Source organism: Etheostoma spectabile, chromosome 17 (assembly GCF_008692095.1).
Source record: "Etheostoma spectabile isolate EspeVRDwgs_2016 chromosome 17, UIUC_Espe_1.0, whole genome shotgun sequence".
In the NCBI taxonomy this organism is placed as follows: domain Eukaryota; kingdom Metazoa; phylum Chordata; class Actinopteri; order Perciformes; family Percidae; genus Etheostoma; species Etheostoma spectabile.
The window spans coordinates 17,978,731-17,994,475 of record NC_045749.1 but is presented as its reverse complement, the minus strand read 5'-3'; the positions used below and the strand labels follow the sequence as shown (position 1 = coordinate 17,994,475).

Genomic DNA, 15,745 nt, shown 5'->3' with positions numbered 1-15,745 from the left:
CCACTGGGACTGCAAAGAGGATCAGAATAAAGAGAGAGACTTGTTTTTCACTCGCCTCTTGCTCTGGCCCAATGACATCACCTCTGCAGCCTCCAGCCCCCAGATTCCAGCCGCCCATCACATTTTTCCCTTTTGCCGTCGACCCTCCATTTTATTTGAATTCCACCATTTTATACCTAAATCAAAGCAGAGTCCTTAAAATGCCTGCTTGGTTTTTGTTTTGGTGCATATGCTGCACATCGTTTCTCTGCACAGTGCAACAGGATCTGGAATTAATTCATTCAGAAAAATCAATGACATATCTTCAAACTAACTTTAAAAATGAGAAAGTAGCTAATATGACAGATGGATGCTTTGGCATTATCTTTCAGAGCTTCCCAAAGTTGTTCTGCACTCTAATCCAAGCTGTGGCTAAAAATAGAACCATAAACAGGATATATATGGTAGTAGGCACAGTGATAATCTCCATAGTTACCTCACCCCATTTCATATACAGGAGCTTTAGGCACATTAGTCCTTACACTCGCCCTCCTGACATTTTCCACCCTGTGCCACTCTGTGTGGCTATTTATCTGCAAGGCAGGTCACTACAACAGCTGCTTAACTTCAGTAACATGTCCCTATGCTGTCCGCTAAACCTTCTTTCATGTCTGTGCAACATGTTACGGTTTAGTTTGGTGCTCACCTCAGCAGTTGTGCTGAAAAAGGTTATATAACATGACTGTTGTTCTCATGGAGGAGAGAAAGACCGAGAAAACATCCAGTGCCATGCAGAAAACTTCAGAGAGAATTTATAAGGATTTGCTTTCATGAATAAAAGATGGCCAATGTAAAATTGAACAGGCCCAAGAAGCAATAGAACAAAAATAACGTCATCTCATCAGGCCTGTGATGCAGTCGCATGTATGGGTATTCCCCTAGCCGTCACCTACCTCTCACTCTTTATTTAGCTTCTTCATGTCTCAATTCACATACAGCTCGAAAAAAAAGGCGTTCAAACCAGCATTATACAGCTACTCCATCTGGTTTAGAGGCTAGACTCAAAATGAAATGGCCGTGAGCCGGGTCACACTGTGGTGATTTTACTTTGTACATGTTGCCTCACATTGCCAATCAGAGCCATCTGTCCATGTCTGGCTTACTCTCAGACCTTTGTCGCCTCTGTTCAGTGCAACTCTGCCTTCGCGTGGCAGTCACTGCAGCTTTTATTAAATAAATGGATCTTCCTATTTTAGAATAGAGTCATTTAGGATTTAATTGAATCCCAGCATAACTCCGTCTTGCATAATAGTGTGCAACTATTTACTCGCTCCAAAATCGCCTACGTGGAATCAAAAGAATCAAAGCGTTAGGCGACTGTTTCCCATCAATCTCAAGGAAAGAGTGTGTTTATTTTGCCCCTCACAACGGTCATTTCCTCACTGTGTCATAAAGCCTAACAACACTTCCTAGTTTTGTTCACCCAACAAGGACTGGGGGTTTGAGAGAAAGCTGAGATGGGAAACAGTGTGTTAATACACTTGTGATGTGTTTGATGACCTAAAGGGAATATTATTGTGTGGTCTAACAATCATGGAAAATCATATGGCATACTGCACTACAATTATATGCGCTTGGTAGCAACATGGCGGCCTTATTTTGTTTCCGGAAACCCTTTGAAGAAAAGCTTCATGCCACAGTGCGTGATCATAGCTCGATGTCCTGTAGATGGGTGAGGCGGGTGAGGCGGATGAGGGTACGTGACTAAACTTCTTGCTTCCTCTTTCCATCGTCACTTCGACTTGCACAAACATATCCTGCTCTGTGTCTGCAGGTTACAGACGCATTGCCTCACCCAAAGCCTGAGGCTTAGCTGCAATGAGTTGGAATGAGCCCAGAGGGAGGGGAGGGAGGAATCTACTAAACTACTGGGACACTCCTCCAGTTCAAACCTACACTTTTACTTCAGGGGATTTTTGGCATTTGACCTGTTTCTAGGAACGTTTTTTTCCCCCCCATCATGTAAAACATTAACATAATAGCGGTCAGTTTTGCTACACCTCTCAGACTAATACTTTTTAATAAATAAATAAATGGAGTCTGAATGGCTGATTCATCCCAGTGTAATTTCATTTAGTGGTGGCAGATTTGGATGACTGACTGTTCAGTGCATTAGAATAAAATGTGGGCAGAGCTATATTCGTGCTGTAACCCCGATCCATTCAAGCTTACAACACACTGGCTGGAAATCCCCACCTCATGACAGAGCTTCCTGGTTACTGATTAACGGAGGCGCCTTTTTTCTTCTTCTTCTTCTTTTTATATTAACAGAGCAGGAAAATATGATCTTACCGCAGCTAAAAATCCAAGTCGGTACATGTTAAATTCATGCCGGTAAACTGACAAAAAAAAAAAAGTGGGGAGTAGCCTATAAACTCCCTCTAATAATCTTAAAATAGCCCCTAGAAATTGTAGCCTATTTCCTGCAATAAAAAAAATATGTAGCTGCACAATATATTTGAACTTCTATGTAGATTTATATGAATTGCCATTGGATTACAGTAGCATAGTTGTTGTTGTTGTTTTTTTCCAAGGGTCGACCCACCTCATTCATTGCACAGCAGCAGTAGTAGCAGCTCATGGCGTCGAGGCGCTGTGCATTGAGAAAAACAAGCTGCAGCGAGCGTTTTTCAGCCTGAACCAGATAACGCTCTGAATTTAGGACAAAGCAGAAGTCAACTGAAGGAGCTGGCGACTCTCTCTCTCTCTCTCTCGCTCTTTAATCCCCTGGCGGTCTACCGCTAACCTACAGCCACGTTTTTTTTTGTTTGTTTTTTTTTGTTTTCGTAAAATACCTCCTTCTCGCTGCAGACAGGCTGGTATCGACGGACCCGGACTCCTATTTTTGCAGGTTTGATAATAATACCAACACGAGCTGTGGGTTATTCCCTTCTGTCGGAGGCGGTTGTGAGGCTGAACTGGGTGCAGTTTTGGCAAAGGTTCAAGTGATTAAATTAAAATAAAAAAGCATTGAGTGACAGAGGCTGCAGTAAACTGGGGGGGGGGGGGGTTCTGTCGAAGAAATCAAGTCAATAGAAACTGAAGTGGAAGCAGGCGTTTAGAGCTCTGTGGTGACGTCACTGATCCACATTGAGCCAGTAGTAGAGAGTCAGTGGAGATAGATAGAGGAGCGCCGTAGTAAAGTACACACCGACATGAACTTCTCCCTCTAAAACTACAACGTTGTTGCTCTAAAAGTCGGGAGAAGACGAGTTTGTATTTTTTTTTTTTCGACAACCGGAACTTGCTCTTTTATTGGCTTTTAAAGGGAGCTCGGAGAAAAGCAGGAGAATAAGACAAATTTTGGGTTTCTTTTCGGGGGTCGACGACGAGCGCTATGTCGTCCGCGGCTGTCGCTGCTTCTTCCAGGAGGCAGTCGTGTTATTTATGCGACTTGCCCCGCATGCCGTGGGCCATGATCTGGGATTTTACCGAGCCCGTCTGCAGGGGATGTGTCAACTACGAAGGAGCAGACCGCATTGAGTTTGTCATCGAAACGGCCAGGCAGCTCAAGAGGGCTCACGGCTTTCAGGAGGGAAGGTCTCCGGGGCCGGGGAAATCGCAGCTCTCCGCGAAAGAGATCCAGGCGATCAACCACGCTGCGGCGGGAGACCCCGGCTCGCGGCCGCCGCAGCCGCTGGACCGCTACCCGCTCTCCTCCGACCGCCCGCCCAGGCTGGGTCCAGAGTACCAGTCTGGCAGGCAGGCGAACGGCATTCCCGTCCCCAATGGATTTCCTAAGCCTGACGAGCCGCCAGAACTGAACCGCCAGAGCCCTAACCCGCGCAGGAATAGCACGGTCCCCCCAAATCTAGTGCCTTTGGTAAACGGGAACATGCCCCCGGTGCACGCAGTCAACGGTAGACCCGGTCAGATGGGGCTTTCCTCCGCACTGGCGGGCGGTAGTCCCGCCGACATGGGCAAAAGACCCGCCTCGGTCTCCAGCACCGAGCACGACAGAGAGGTGAAGGAGAAGCACAGACCGGACAGTCTCACGCCGGAGCTCTCCGAGAGCCACAAAAACAGGGCAGAGTCGGACTGGATGGGCAAAGGCAAAACGGTGAGGGACCTGATGGCTCTGCACACTTTCGACAGCAGGTTCAAGAAGGACCATGCGGCTATGCAACAAAGGGTTATGGGCTATGAACCCAGCGCCACGGCTTCCAAGTCAGGTAAATACGCAGTAGTGTTTAAATTCCAGAATATGCAGGTTATTTGAGCAATTTTCATTTTGATATTATGTTTATTAACCCAAGTCGAGCCCAGAAATGGGTTAGTAATGTAATGATAGTATGCATGTCTGCAAAATTCAAGGTGCATAAATATATATATATATATATATATATTTTTTTTTTACACGTCTGTTATTATTTTGTACCCTGTGGTGTAGCAGGGAACAGCAAAAAAATGCATGTCACCTTCCAGTGTAAATGTTGATCCTTGTCTGAACTGTGCAACTCAACTATTTTGTTTAACCCTTTCCCACCTCCAGACAGAGGAAAACATCCCCGGAGCATGAAGAGAAAAGCCTCGCCTGAACCAGAGGGAGAGGGGACAGCTGCCAAGCTCAACGGAGAAGGACAGCAGTGGTTACCACCACCTACCGACGGACTGAAAATGCCTCCAGTTCCCCCGCCAAGCTTCGTCTCTCCCCCCTCCACAATATCCCCCCACTCCCGCACCACTCCACCTGAGGCGGCCCAGAACGGCCAGTCCCCCATGGCGGCACTCATCATGGCGGCAGACAATGCAGGTGGGAACAGCTCTCCCAAGGACGCCAACCAAGTCCACTCCACCACCCGGAGGAACAGCAGCAGTCCCCTGTCACCGTCCTCCATGAATCAGAGGAGGCTGGCACAGAGAGATGCATCTGGTGCAGGTACACCCCACGTGCCAGGCATGGACCAAGTGCACCCCCAAAGCATTCCGGACTCCTCAGTACCCGGCAGCATACCCCTGTGCTGCACGCTGTGCCACGAGCGTTTGGAGGACACACACTTTGTTCAGTGCCCGTCTGTGCCCTCTCACAAGTTCTGTTTCCCATGCTCGAGGGAAAGCATAAAGCAGCAAGGTGCCACGGGTGAAGTGTACTGTCCAAGTGGAGAGAAATGTCCCCTGGTTGGCTCAAACGTACCATGGGCCTTCATGCAAGGTGAAATCGCCACCATCCTTGCAGGAGATGTCAAAGTAAAAAAGGAGAGGGACCCTTGATTTTGTTTGAACATTTCTTTGGGGAGGGGAAGCACAAATATGAGTATAAATATATAAATATCACATACATACCATTCAAACAAACTAACGGACTTGTACATATTGGACCCAAGGGGAGATTATACTTCGTAAACATGGTTGTATAATTTTTGATTTTTGAATACATTGTGTTTCTATATTTTTGAAGATAAAGGTATGTACTCATTATAATGGACTATGTTCCTCTTTGTTGATGTTTAACAAAATTCTTGATGTACTTCTAGGTCTGGTGGCAGTTCCTGTTTAAAGTAGAATGTGACTAATGCTACTCGAGCACTTGGCAAAACTGAAATGCTTTTAGCTGTAATTGTATGCACTTGTTTAATAATTGCCAAATACAATTTCTGATCTTGTATGAACTTATTGTCTGAGCTTGCTTCATTTGAGTGATAAAGTTACACAGGACCCGTAGACAGATTTTGAGATAGGGGCTTTTTGCTCTGATACGCTGGCTTGTTGTGACGGCTCAGGAGACCTGATTTACGCTGCACAACATTAAGTTGGCTACTTTTTCAAGCTGCATGGCGGTAGCCTTTTCTGCACACATGCCTTTTCGTGATTCATGGAAAAGCATGGGCGGAAAAAACACAAGACACGTTGTCCCAAATTTGCTCCACTTTGTGCATCACTGTAACTGATTGCTGCGTACAGAAATAGGTGCCAAGTCATGTTCAGTCAGCTGGAATCTGTTGAGTCAGTAATGTGAGAGTGCATGATTGTCAACATGATACAAGAGTGTAACCACGTTGTGTAACCACAAATTGAAAGTTTAGCAGAAATATACCACTTTGAATAACATTTTTAGCTGGTGCCACATATTTTCAAGCTTGTATGCAACCTGTGTTTGACTTTTTGAAGGTGTTCAGATTTTTATTTTAGACAAGCCTGTTATTTTCAAATAATTCACTGAGCATTTGACAAACCACAAATTATGAATAAAATCCGTATTTCAAACTATCTCCAAGCATGAATTAGGTACATTAGCAATGCAGCAACACCACTATCACTGATACTGCAACATGCTTCCACATGCTAAGTGCAAATGTGTGCTCTCTCAGAGTAAACACTAACGCTGTTGCTGCCTTACACACCAACCACAGTCAGTATCTCTTCAGATGCTAATTTAATTGCTGCAGATTCATGGCAGCAGAGCCATAAAAACAGCAATTCTGTCTGCGCAGTGGCAAATAGGCAGCCAGACTCATCTCTACAAGCAATGAGCACCTTATGCGGTCTTTATGTGACAAACTGCAGTGACTGTGTATGCAAAAGAGAAGCAATCCTGAGACTGTTTTTGCTCCCTTAGACAAAGATATCTCACTTCCATGTAGCTGACACTGCACCAAGCGGCCACTGACACGGAGATTTATATCTAGCACAGAGGGGGACATGGTGTAGTAGGCAGTTGCGTAACTATTATAGAGACATAATCTACTTTCTGCTCGTGTTTTATCAAGCTACCAGTACAACGCCTAAAATTCAGCAAGGGTCTGCATATTTATTTATTTTTGGCATTAAACGCCCACAGACGTCTCTTACGTTGCTTTATTGTGCTCTAGTTCAGTTGGCGCCCAAGATTCTGTTCCTCAACAGAGGATTCATTGATCTCACCGCACTGAAAGACGTATTTTAAATGTATTTTGGTAGGCACCTTAAAGTCTTAACAGGGATTACCCACTCTGTAATAAGCTGTATGGTGTCCTGGTTAACTGATTGATTCCTAATGATGAATGAAAACAAAGCCTTTGCACCCCACTGTTTATCCAACTAAGAAGGGCATGGATAATTCTGGTCCCCCTAATTGACAAAATGAACTTTCAAACATTTTGAGCAAACAGCTCTTACAACGACATTTGAGGCTGAAAAGCTTTTGACCAACAGAAACCTGTTTTTCACAAATGCACATTTGGAAGACAGCTGTTTGTTCATAGTCCCATTCCGTTCTTTGGAGAGTTATCTTATCAGTTGGACTTTAATCGCAGCCCAGTTTGATAAAGGTTAACACTTCACTGTGCTCCTCAACAACACACCCACTCCATATTCCATCTTACATGCCGTTTTCACAGATTTTTTTTTTTTATTGCCGCTTTGACCTACTTGTTCCTTATGACAGTCTACTGGGAGCTAAATTGGAATTGCCACATCCAAGAATATCAGAGATGAAAGGCAGGTCTTTTGTAACCTGGCATGAAGTACGATGCAACGAGGCACAAGAGAACATTTCTCTCTCTTCCCGTAATGATTTATCACAGCAGAGCCGATACCTGTTTGTTCAGTGCTGACTAAAATAGAATGCACCTGTATCTAATACAGTGGTAATGTGTCACTGGAAGTGGCTCTGTAATAACACAATGCTCTGGTGTTGCATAGTTACCAGAAAAAAAAAAGCGGTGCACAGCAGATGCTCCACTGCAACCTATTGATTCATGTGCAGGAGGGAACATTATGGAGAGATTTCAGTAAACAACCTGCATGTGAAGACAAGGTCAAGAGTTGATGGCATGAAGTTCAATTTACATTTTTATCATTATATACATATATTTTGTTTGTACTACTACTTAAGTAAAACATCTCTGTTTTCAGTATGATCACGCAGGGGCCCATTTGTGGTTAATGACTCACAGGCTTTCATTATGTTTACCTATAAGAACCTCCAGGGATGTTTAATGTTTTAAGCTCCTGCTTATGAGACAAACATTGTTTGACTTTGATGTGCTCTTACCCAGGAACCATTTGAAGGAACACCTAGTACGACAGAGCCAGGTGAGGTTCGGGTGCAACCTCGGGTAAAGATTAATTTCCATCCTTCCTCCTGCCGCTACTTTATTATAGTTTTTATTATTATATAGCTTTTGTCTGAAGCTGCTTGACGGTCATGTAGCTTGCTGGATTAGAGCCAAGTGATAAATATCTCTCCAACCCAGAAATTCTTTATCAAGCTGCAGCAACACAAAATCCATCGCTGACTGTTGATTGATTTACTTGACACAGTCTTGTTAATCAAGCTAAGTGAAAGGCCATAACAGAGACTAGTAGGTGACGCAGAGACTCCCCGCCTCTCCTTTAAATGGTTAACTGAACTGTTGCTTGGTATGCAATGTTACACAAGGATGTCAATGTGCTAGTAAAGGCATTACTGGGTAGGTCAGAGTACATATTTGTTGTCTGTAAAGCATGCGGTGCGTTTTTTTCTTAGCCTGCTCAGATAAGAATAGGTTTGATGTATTTGGTTCAATTGTGTTGCCTTGATGTTGATAAAATGGCGAAATACTTAAAATATACACAACATATATTCAACATTTATACACTTTCATTTGTTTAGAAAACACTATTGCTGACATCTACATAGAAGAGCATTAGAAATTCTAATCCTTAGGCGCTTATTTGACATTAAAACGTTGACTATGGTCTAGTGGGTGGGTGGATGGAGGGAAGGTCTGCGTGGGAGACAATGAAACACTCGATGCAGCCAGCTGTTTCACTAATGAATCTATGTTTAGCACAATAAATCAAAAGGCATGCTCGTGCTGCCGTAATCCCCGTGAAAGCGATCGGAGACAGGGACGCGCCAAAAGGAGAATCTGGTCCACATTTCTCCCCTCCCAGTTTAACTGATCCGCATGGTTAATTTTGGACCTGTCAGGGAAAACAAGGTCACAGCAAATGTTGTATCGAGGACACGCTCGGATCTGTCTCTTTTTCTTTGCATCAATCAAAGTTTCCCTTTGGAGTTGGGCTCGGGCTCCTGCGAGACTAGTAATGAAGGTTTCTCGTCTCGGCACTGGGGGAGAAGCTGGAGCTCCAACCAGCAATTAGGAGGAGCACGGCTGAATCCGCAGGATGTGTAAAATTCCCCTTCTGTTTCTTGGCTTGGTCCACAGAGGGGAGGGGGGGGGGGGGGGGGGGGGGGGTTACATCTAACTGGTCTGGCTGGTTACAACGAAGGCCTGCAAAGTTAAGATGATTACAATGCTGAGTGCCAAAATGTTTCTTCAGACTGGTGTAAAACCCATTTACTATAAAAGGCCTACGAATCATTCTGTTTTTTTTCTGTGCTGAAGTTCAGTGAGTTTGAAACTTTTTGTACAGCTGCTGTTTTCTATGTGAGAATCAGTCTGACAAAAAAAACAACACTTTTCACTTTTAAGATCTTTTAGTGACACACCCTTCCCTTACCCCTCACATTGTCCTTCATGTTTGCCTCTGCATTTCTTTATCATCATCCTTTAAGAACCTAATTTTCTATTTTTTAGAATGATCTAAGATCATTTTTTTTCCCTTTTTCCTCCTTACTTTTTTTTAAAAATCTCTGACTGGCGGTTACGCTCACACTCAATACTCCTGTATTCCTCCTTTCTGCCGTGGCGTTGCTGTGAATCAAGTCTGTGAAATGGAAATGAGGACTCTCTCGCTCTCTCCATCTCACTCTCAGCCTCCCTCTCTTTCCAGACATCAAAACGAGGCTATGCCTCCAATGTTTTTCTCAGAACTTGGAGTGCTGCCAAATCTTTAAGTGGAACAGAGAGAGAGAAATAGAGAGGGGGGGGGGGGGGGGGGGGGAGAGGAAGTGAGCAGAATGCAGAGGAAGAAGAGGGGCGTAGGACAAAAAGATGAAAGGAGAGAGGATGAAAAATGAACAAGGGAAAGAGGCAACGTGAGAGATGACGACAAAGCATGGGACTGATCCAAGAGCATTTGGGCTTTTTCTCATATTATAGCCGAGCCCAGCACAATCTCTCCTTTTTCTGCTGAGCAACTACTCCTAGCTCCTGGCTCAGGATCAGCTGATAAGATGGCTTTCTGCTACTATGCCAAATGAAAAAATAGGAGGCAAGAGAGGAGAGTGTTATCTCCTGCAATCGAGAATATTCGGTACAAAACAATATGGCTGTAGAATATTGCCCAGGAGGGGCTCTAAATTACATTTGTGAAAATTTTAATGTAAAAATAACCCTGCATATTTGAACAGCTATAGAAATCCAATACAAATGTAAAACAAAAGACATGAATTCCTTTTTTTTCTGACTGAACTCTAGCTTTCAGACGTGTATTGTGGGCCAGTGGGAGGGGCATGCCAGTCACAGTAGTAAGGTGCTTCTTGCCACTTCTGACATGCCGAGCTAATGTTAGATTTTGCAGTCAACATGAGCCTCGCTAACAGTAAACAGCGTCTAGCACAGCTTTACTCTAAGAGGATCCTCAGCCAGCTGCTCTGCACTTTGAAACAAATGGCTTACGGTTCATCAACATGCCGTGTGCATTCTGAAAGACAGTGAGTTACAAAAGCACCGATGCAATCATAGTGAGTGATTGTCTGCTGGTGTGTCTGTATGGCCAGTTTTTTGGTGGAGGTGGCGTGTGTTTGTAAAGACAAATGTGGGGATGTGGGTGGGGGGGGGGGCCCGTAGCAGGTGACTGTTTGTCCCTTTGTACCCCCGAGGTGCTTGTTTAGTCAGCTGAGAGCCTGGATTCAAATGGATGTGATGGTTTGTGAGGGCCATCTGTGCACAGCCTTTTAAGCTGAATAACGACACAAGGCCCATGTAGGGAAATGCAGAGCGGGCCCGAAGATATGGAGGTTGAGCAGATCGTTTCAAAACATTGGGCTGGTACAGAGATCCATGTTAAGATGAAAGGAAAACACAACGGCTCACAGTGATATGATGTAGTGAAATGGTTAAGCTGACCATCTGAAGAGAAACCGTCTTTCCTTTGCTGGTGTGTGAAGGGCCTGGCGCGGCGACAGGCTGGTGGGCTGATGAATGGCTCGGCTTCTGGGGTGTGTTAGCAGATCTGGAGTGATGTATGATGCGATGCTCATTTCCTCCCGTCCCTGTCTACTTCTTTGCTCGCTCCTCCGTAGGGCCTGAGCCACGGACAATTATTGTCAGTTCAAGCTGGGACGCAGCGCTCAGTGTCTGCATGCAAAACATCAACTCAACAAAATCAGCTGCCTCCCCCACAATAACCGCACAATTAAACTTTCAACATTGCGGTGCCAAACAACAAAGCGCCACAAAAAAAATGTCTGAGACAAATTGTATGTGCTGCATAAAACCAGGATTCCTGAGAGATCCTTAGTGTGTTGTACATTGCCTTTCATCTCCTCGAAGGCATACAGTTGTCAGAAGATAAGAACAACAGTTTTAGATATTCTGTCACTTGTGTTTTTATCTGGGAATACGACGTGTGTGCATGCCCACACACACACATAAGCATTTGCACGCTAAGATCCACAACCTCGCTATAGTTTCTTTGTATGTTACATAACTGTGAGTGGGAGCAATTTCTCCTCTGAGTGCTAATGTTGTCAATCAAGGCTTTATAGTGGCAGCCACTGCACAATCTCTGCAGAGGCAGAATAAAGCTTTTATCGCCTTTGTTCACCCTCCCTTGCCAGTCAAAATGTTCCATTCTCTTGCTTTTACCTTTACCTCTTGTTCTTCCCTCTCTTTGTGTCTGCATGTGTTGGAAATAATTTTCTCTAGAAGTGTTTACGTTGTCTCCCAGCCATGGAACATTGAGTTGGAGTTAAGAAGCGAGAGGAGGTCAGGTCAACAGAGAGAACAAGCAGGGCCTGTGTTTGACAGGTGGGTGCTATTATTGGAGCCGGTGACTTCGAGTGTATTACACAACCGTGTCGCTTAGACAGGTTTATTTGGACTGCTAGCAGAGCCTTCGGAGTATCTGATAACTCGGGAAGAGCATGTCACAACAGGTGTCAGAGGGATAATGGTACAGTAAATAAGAGAAGGGTTTTTATAGCTCAAGGTTGATCTCAAATTTGGAGCACTTTGAGAAAGCATTCCCCAATGTAATTCTGCAGCACTGGCTCAAAGGCGATCTAGTTGGTGGGATCCAACAAAAGCACACTTGTATTTAGCCATCATCAAATAAAGTATGCTAATGACAGGTTGTGCTTGATATACTGTATACATGTCTGCTGCTCTGTAATGATATAATCACAGAGCAGAAACAACCCCTCCCTTGTCCTCCTCTTTGGCTGGAATGTGCTGGGGGAGAAAAATGATCCAATGTCATCCGGAGTGATGGAAGCTTCTCTGTTGAGCCAGAGGGAAATGTTCAGGGGAGGGAGGGGGAGAGAGCGGATATTTCTGGTTGACTGTGAGTTTGAGTAAGTCCGGGCACCGAGCCAAGCATGCCGATGGAGGGGAAGGGAGGGGCGGGAGGGTTTTGGAGAGAGAAAGGAGAGAGCTAGAAACCCTTTTGGGCTGGCTCACTGTCAGCTTCACTAGCACACAGCTGCTTCTGGAAAATTCTGCACCCTGCCCTACTAAACCACCAGGCATGACATGAATAACAAGAATGGCCTAGCCGTCAACAGCGGATACTTTTTCTTTTGACGTGGGCCTAACAGACTGGTACAAATGACCTGGCCTTGCATATAGTGGAAAAATCAACAATGGGGGGGACACCGGGGCACAATGTGGAAATGAAATCCCGGGTTTAGAAGGCTTTGTCTGGACGAGGACGCAGTTGACACAGACACTAAGAGCTTTGGAAAAGGCTATGTAACAAAATGCCAACTGATGTGTTTTGATGGGGTTACTTGTTCACCAGCCGGCCCCAAATTGGAGAGTAAGAAGCTCACTAAATTGCTTTCAGTCAGCATGAACCTTTTGCAAATTTCCTTTTCCAAACTGCATGTGTCATTTTTTTACGAAGCAGCAAAACAAAGGTACATACGAGCTGGCATGCGTTGCTGTATTTCTAACACGACCAGTCAACACTTGTCCCCAGTCTAAATACAGTCTTACCAGCAGTGTGTGTGAGTGTTGCTCTGCAAATCAGATAATGCCAGCCCTTATGTGTCTATGAGGTTGTTAGCCATGCGCAACCCTCTCTGGTGTTGACATTTCCCTGCCCAACCTGTCTGAACACATAAGGCCATGAAGGCTCCTATCTGGCTGTCTGTATCAATGGCTGATAAAGAGGTGAGTCACCTGCTCATCTATCCAGCTCTCCTACGCTCCCTGGCAGTACTCTTACCCTTAACCCTCGTCATCCTTGTTAACAAGGCCTTATGTGTACATCCAGCACATGGTGGATTGTATGAATAGCAGCGACCGCGTGGCTCGCCGCTGACACCTGACATTTTCATGCCCCAGCAAGCCAGTAATACATTTGGCGCTTGGCACGCATTCTTCTCCCGGGTTTATCCATCTGTTGATGTAGAGCCCAACCCCCCAGCCACTACTATGTTCTTGTAACATAACACGAGGCTCGCCTTTCCCTCTATTCATCTAAACATGCGAGCACTGCATGGCACAGCTTTCGCCCCTCCCTCGTCCATGTTTTTCTCTGGCTCTCACCAGCTCTTCCTCCCCACCTCTTGTTCTTTATCTCACGTACACACTACACTATCCACCCAAGTCATTAGTCTTCAGTTTGGCATTCAGCTGGTCTCAGGAACCCACCAAGATGGAGAACAAAAAAGTGAGATGGGAATTGTGTGAAGCTGGAGTGAAAATGCTGGCAACAGAGAGAATGTAAGATTGTGTGCAGGCAGGGTGCTTCCTGGCCGCCTGCCAACTTCCAGCAGCAGCACTGCAGCATGTCAATATGTCCGTTGCCAGGGAAACAAGGAGCGCACACACAGCAACACAGTCGATACAAAACCTCATTGTGACTTTTTTCCCTTTTTCTCTTAAATTGGGATGCTCAATGAAATTGTTTGCTCTCCTGTCCAACGAGGAGCAGCACAAGGAAGATCTGATGGACGCAAAGTTCCCATTAACCTATCAAGGAGAGTGGGCGCAATGTTATTCTTGGTGGCCATGCTGTACATACTTTTCTTTTAAAATGATTATAATATCTGTCTTTGAGAGAATAATTAAGCATTTTTACGATCAAAATATGTCCTTTATGGGCTCTGCAGGGTGTAAATTTCCGTGTCCTCACTGTTATCAGATCGGTGATTGGACCCTGCAGCAAACAGCTTGGCTAAGAGTTATTACTAGCAGTGTTATACACCTCCATCAGGCATTGTAAAAGAATGACCTCACATTCATCAGCCTGAGCAGTGGCTCTGTTGCAAAGTCACAACTTGCAACATAAGTCATGCGTTTGAGTCTGTTGAGCCACAAAGTGCCACAGCAACCTAATCAGTCTTGTGACCTTGATCAGAGCTACCTCCTCTATCTTTATGTGAACACTTCAATGTATTTTCTCATTTAATAGTGATAAAGTAAAAATGTGAATCTCAGTGTTTCCTTTGTGCTGTGATACATTTTGTCACTCTGGAACCGCATGTATTGTATCGTGCTCTGTTAAAAGAATACACTTTGTAAAACAAGCTGTCTGAAGTGACCTCAGCAAGAAATCGTTACCCCTTTATCTCTCTACTTGTTCCTTGCTACGTATTACGGCTTTTTATGAATAGAAATAAATGAATGAATACAAAATGAATTAAACTATGTATCTTGTGATATGTTGTGAAATGTAAATATGTTTGAACATAAGCCCTTAAATGCCACTGATTACTTTACATAACCAGATGATAGTCCAATTATAATACAATGAAGGCAATTTGTCTTCATCTGTATGTGTTACTTTTTCATTTGGGTATATTTTTCTGTGAAGGACAACTAAAGGACCCCACTGTCAGCCACACCTAGCCTGGCACTCTTATCCAAGTCTGGCTCCGTCTGTGCTCGTATCACTGGAGGGGAAAAGGGGGTGTGCCAACTATAGCGCCTTAGTACCTTTCAGAACTCTATCTGTGCCTGTGAGTGGTCTAACAGCTGCTGCTGCAGTGTCTGAGCTTGCTTGGGGATGCAGATGAAAGTGCTGATGTGTCCTGTTATTTTGGGTTGTGTGGTGCCCTGGAGGCCAAGGAATTTTTAGAAGAGACCGGGCAAGATTGTTGAGGAGGTGTGGGGGTGGGCTTGTGCCCAGAGGGGATCTGAGCTGAGAGTTTATCCCAGAATGCAATGTGACCCTCACTGCCACATGGCGCGGTGGGAATCCTGAGGGGGTGTGGAATTGCTGACAGTACCAGGCTGAGCGATGGGCACAGACATGAGCACAAAGATTGATGTCTCTGATGATCTGTGGTATTTCTGGCCATCTTTTCTACTTGAAGGGAGGGGCTCATGATTGCCTGTCATGCTCTAAGTTTTACACATTATTTGATCCAAACTACACTTTATCTGGAGTTTCAAAGCCAATATCAACATTGAAAACAAAACTAACTCACTCCAAAGTCCATTTAGTAGTCAATTCAATTGTATTTATATGTCACGCCATAATATAACAAATCACAATATTTCCTCAAGGCAGTCCATTTAGCACATAATCTTCACCAACAGCTGTTTGAACTTTGAATGGGAACCGTTAAGCCAACATGGAGGAAAAGCCCTCAAAGTGCTCAGAAAAGATGAGAAATGTGAAGATCTACATTTCCATGACCACCAGGATGCCTGATGAAAATCTT

At 44.7% G+C, this 15,745-nt stretch overlaps 1 protein-coding gene and 1 long non-coding RNA gene across 2 annotated transcripts in view; one reads left to right on the top strand and one right to left on the bottom strand.

Annotated features, from left to right (window-relative positions):
* Positions 1–2,779, bottom strand: part of LOC116705233 (uncharacterized) — a 5,996-nt gene extending 3,217 nt beyond the window's left edge. The window contains exon 1 of the long non-coding RNA XR_004335881.1: positions 2,585–2,779. This is a non-coding gene — a long non-coding RNA (uncharacterized LOC116705233). The remainder of the gene's footprint in view (positions 1–2,584) is intronic.
* Positions 2,780–3,113: 334 nt separating this feature from the next.
* irf2bp2a (interferon regulatory factor 2 binding protein 2a) lies at positions 3,114–5,648 on the top strand. Its single transcript, XM_032541223.1, has 2 exons — positions 3,114–4,211; positions 4,532–5,648. The coding sequence occupies exons 1-2, from the start codon at positions 3,377–3,379 to the stop codon at positions 5,248–5,250; spliced, it is 1,554 nt and encodes a 517-aa protein (XP_032397114.1). The 5' UTR covers positions 3,114–3,376; the 3' UTR covers positions 5,251–5,648.
* Positions 5,649–15,745: the final 10,097 nt, after the last annotated feature.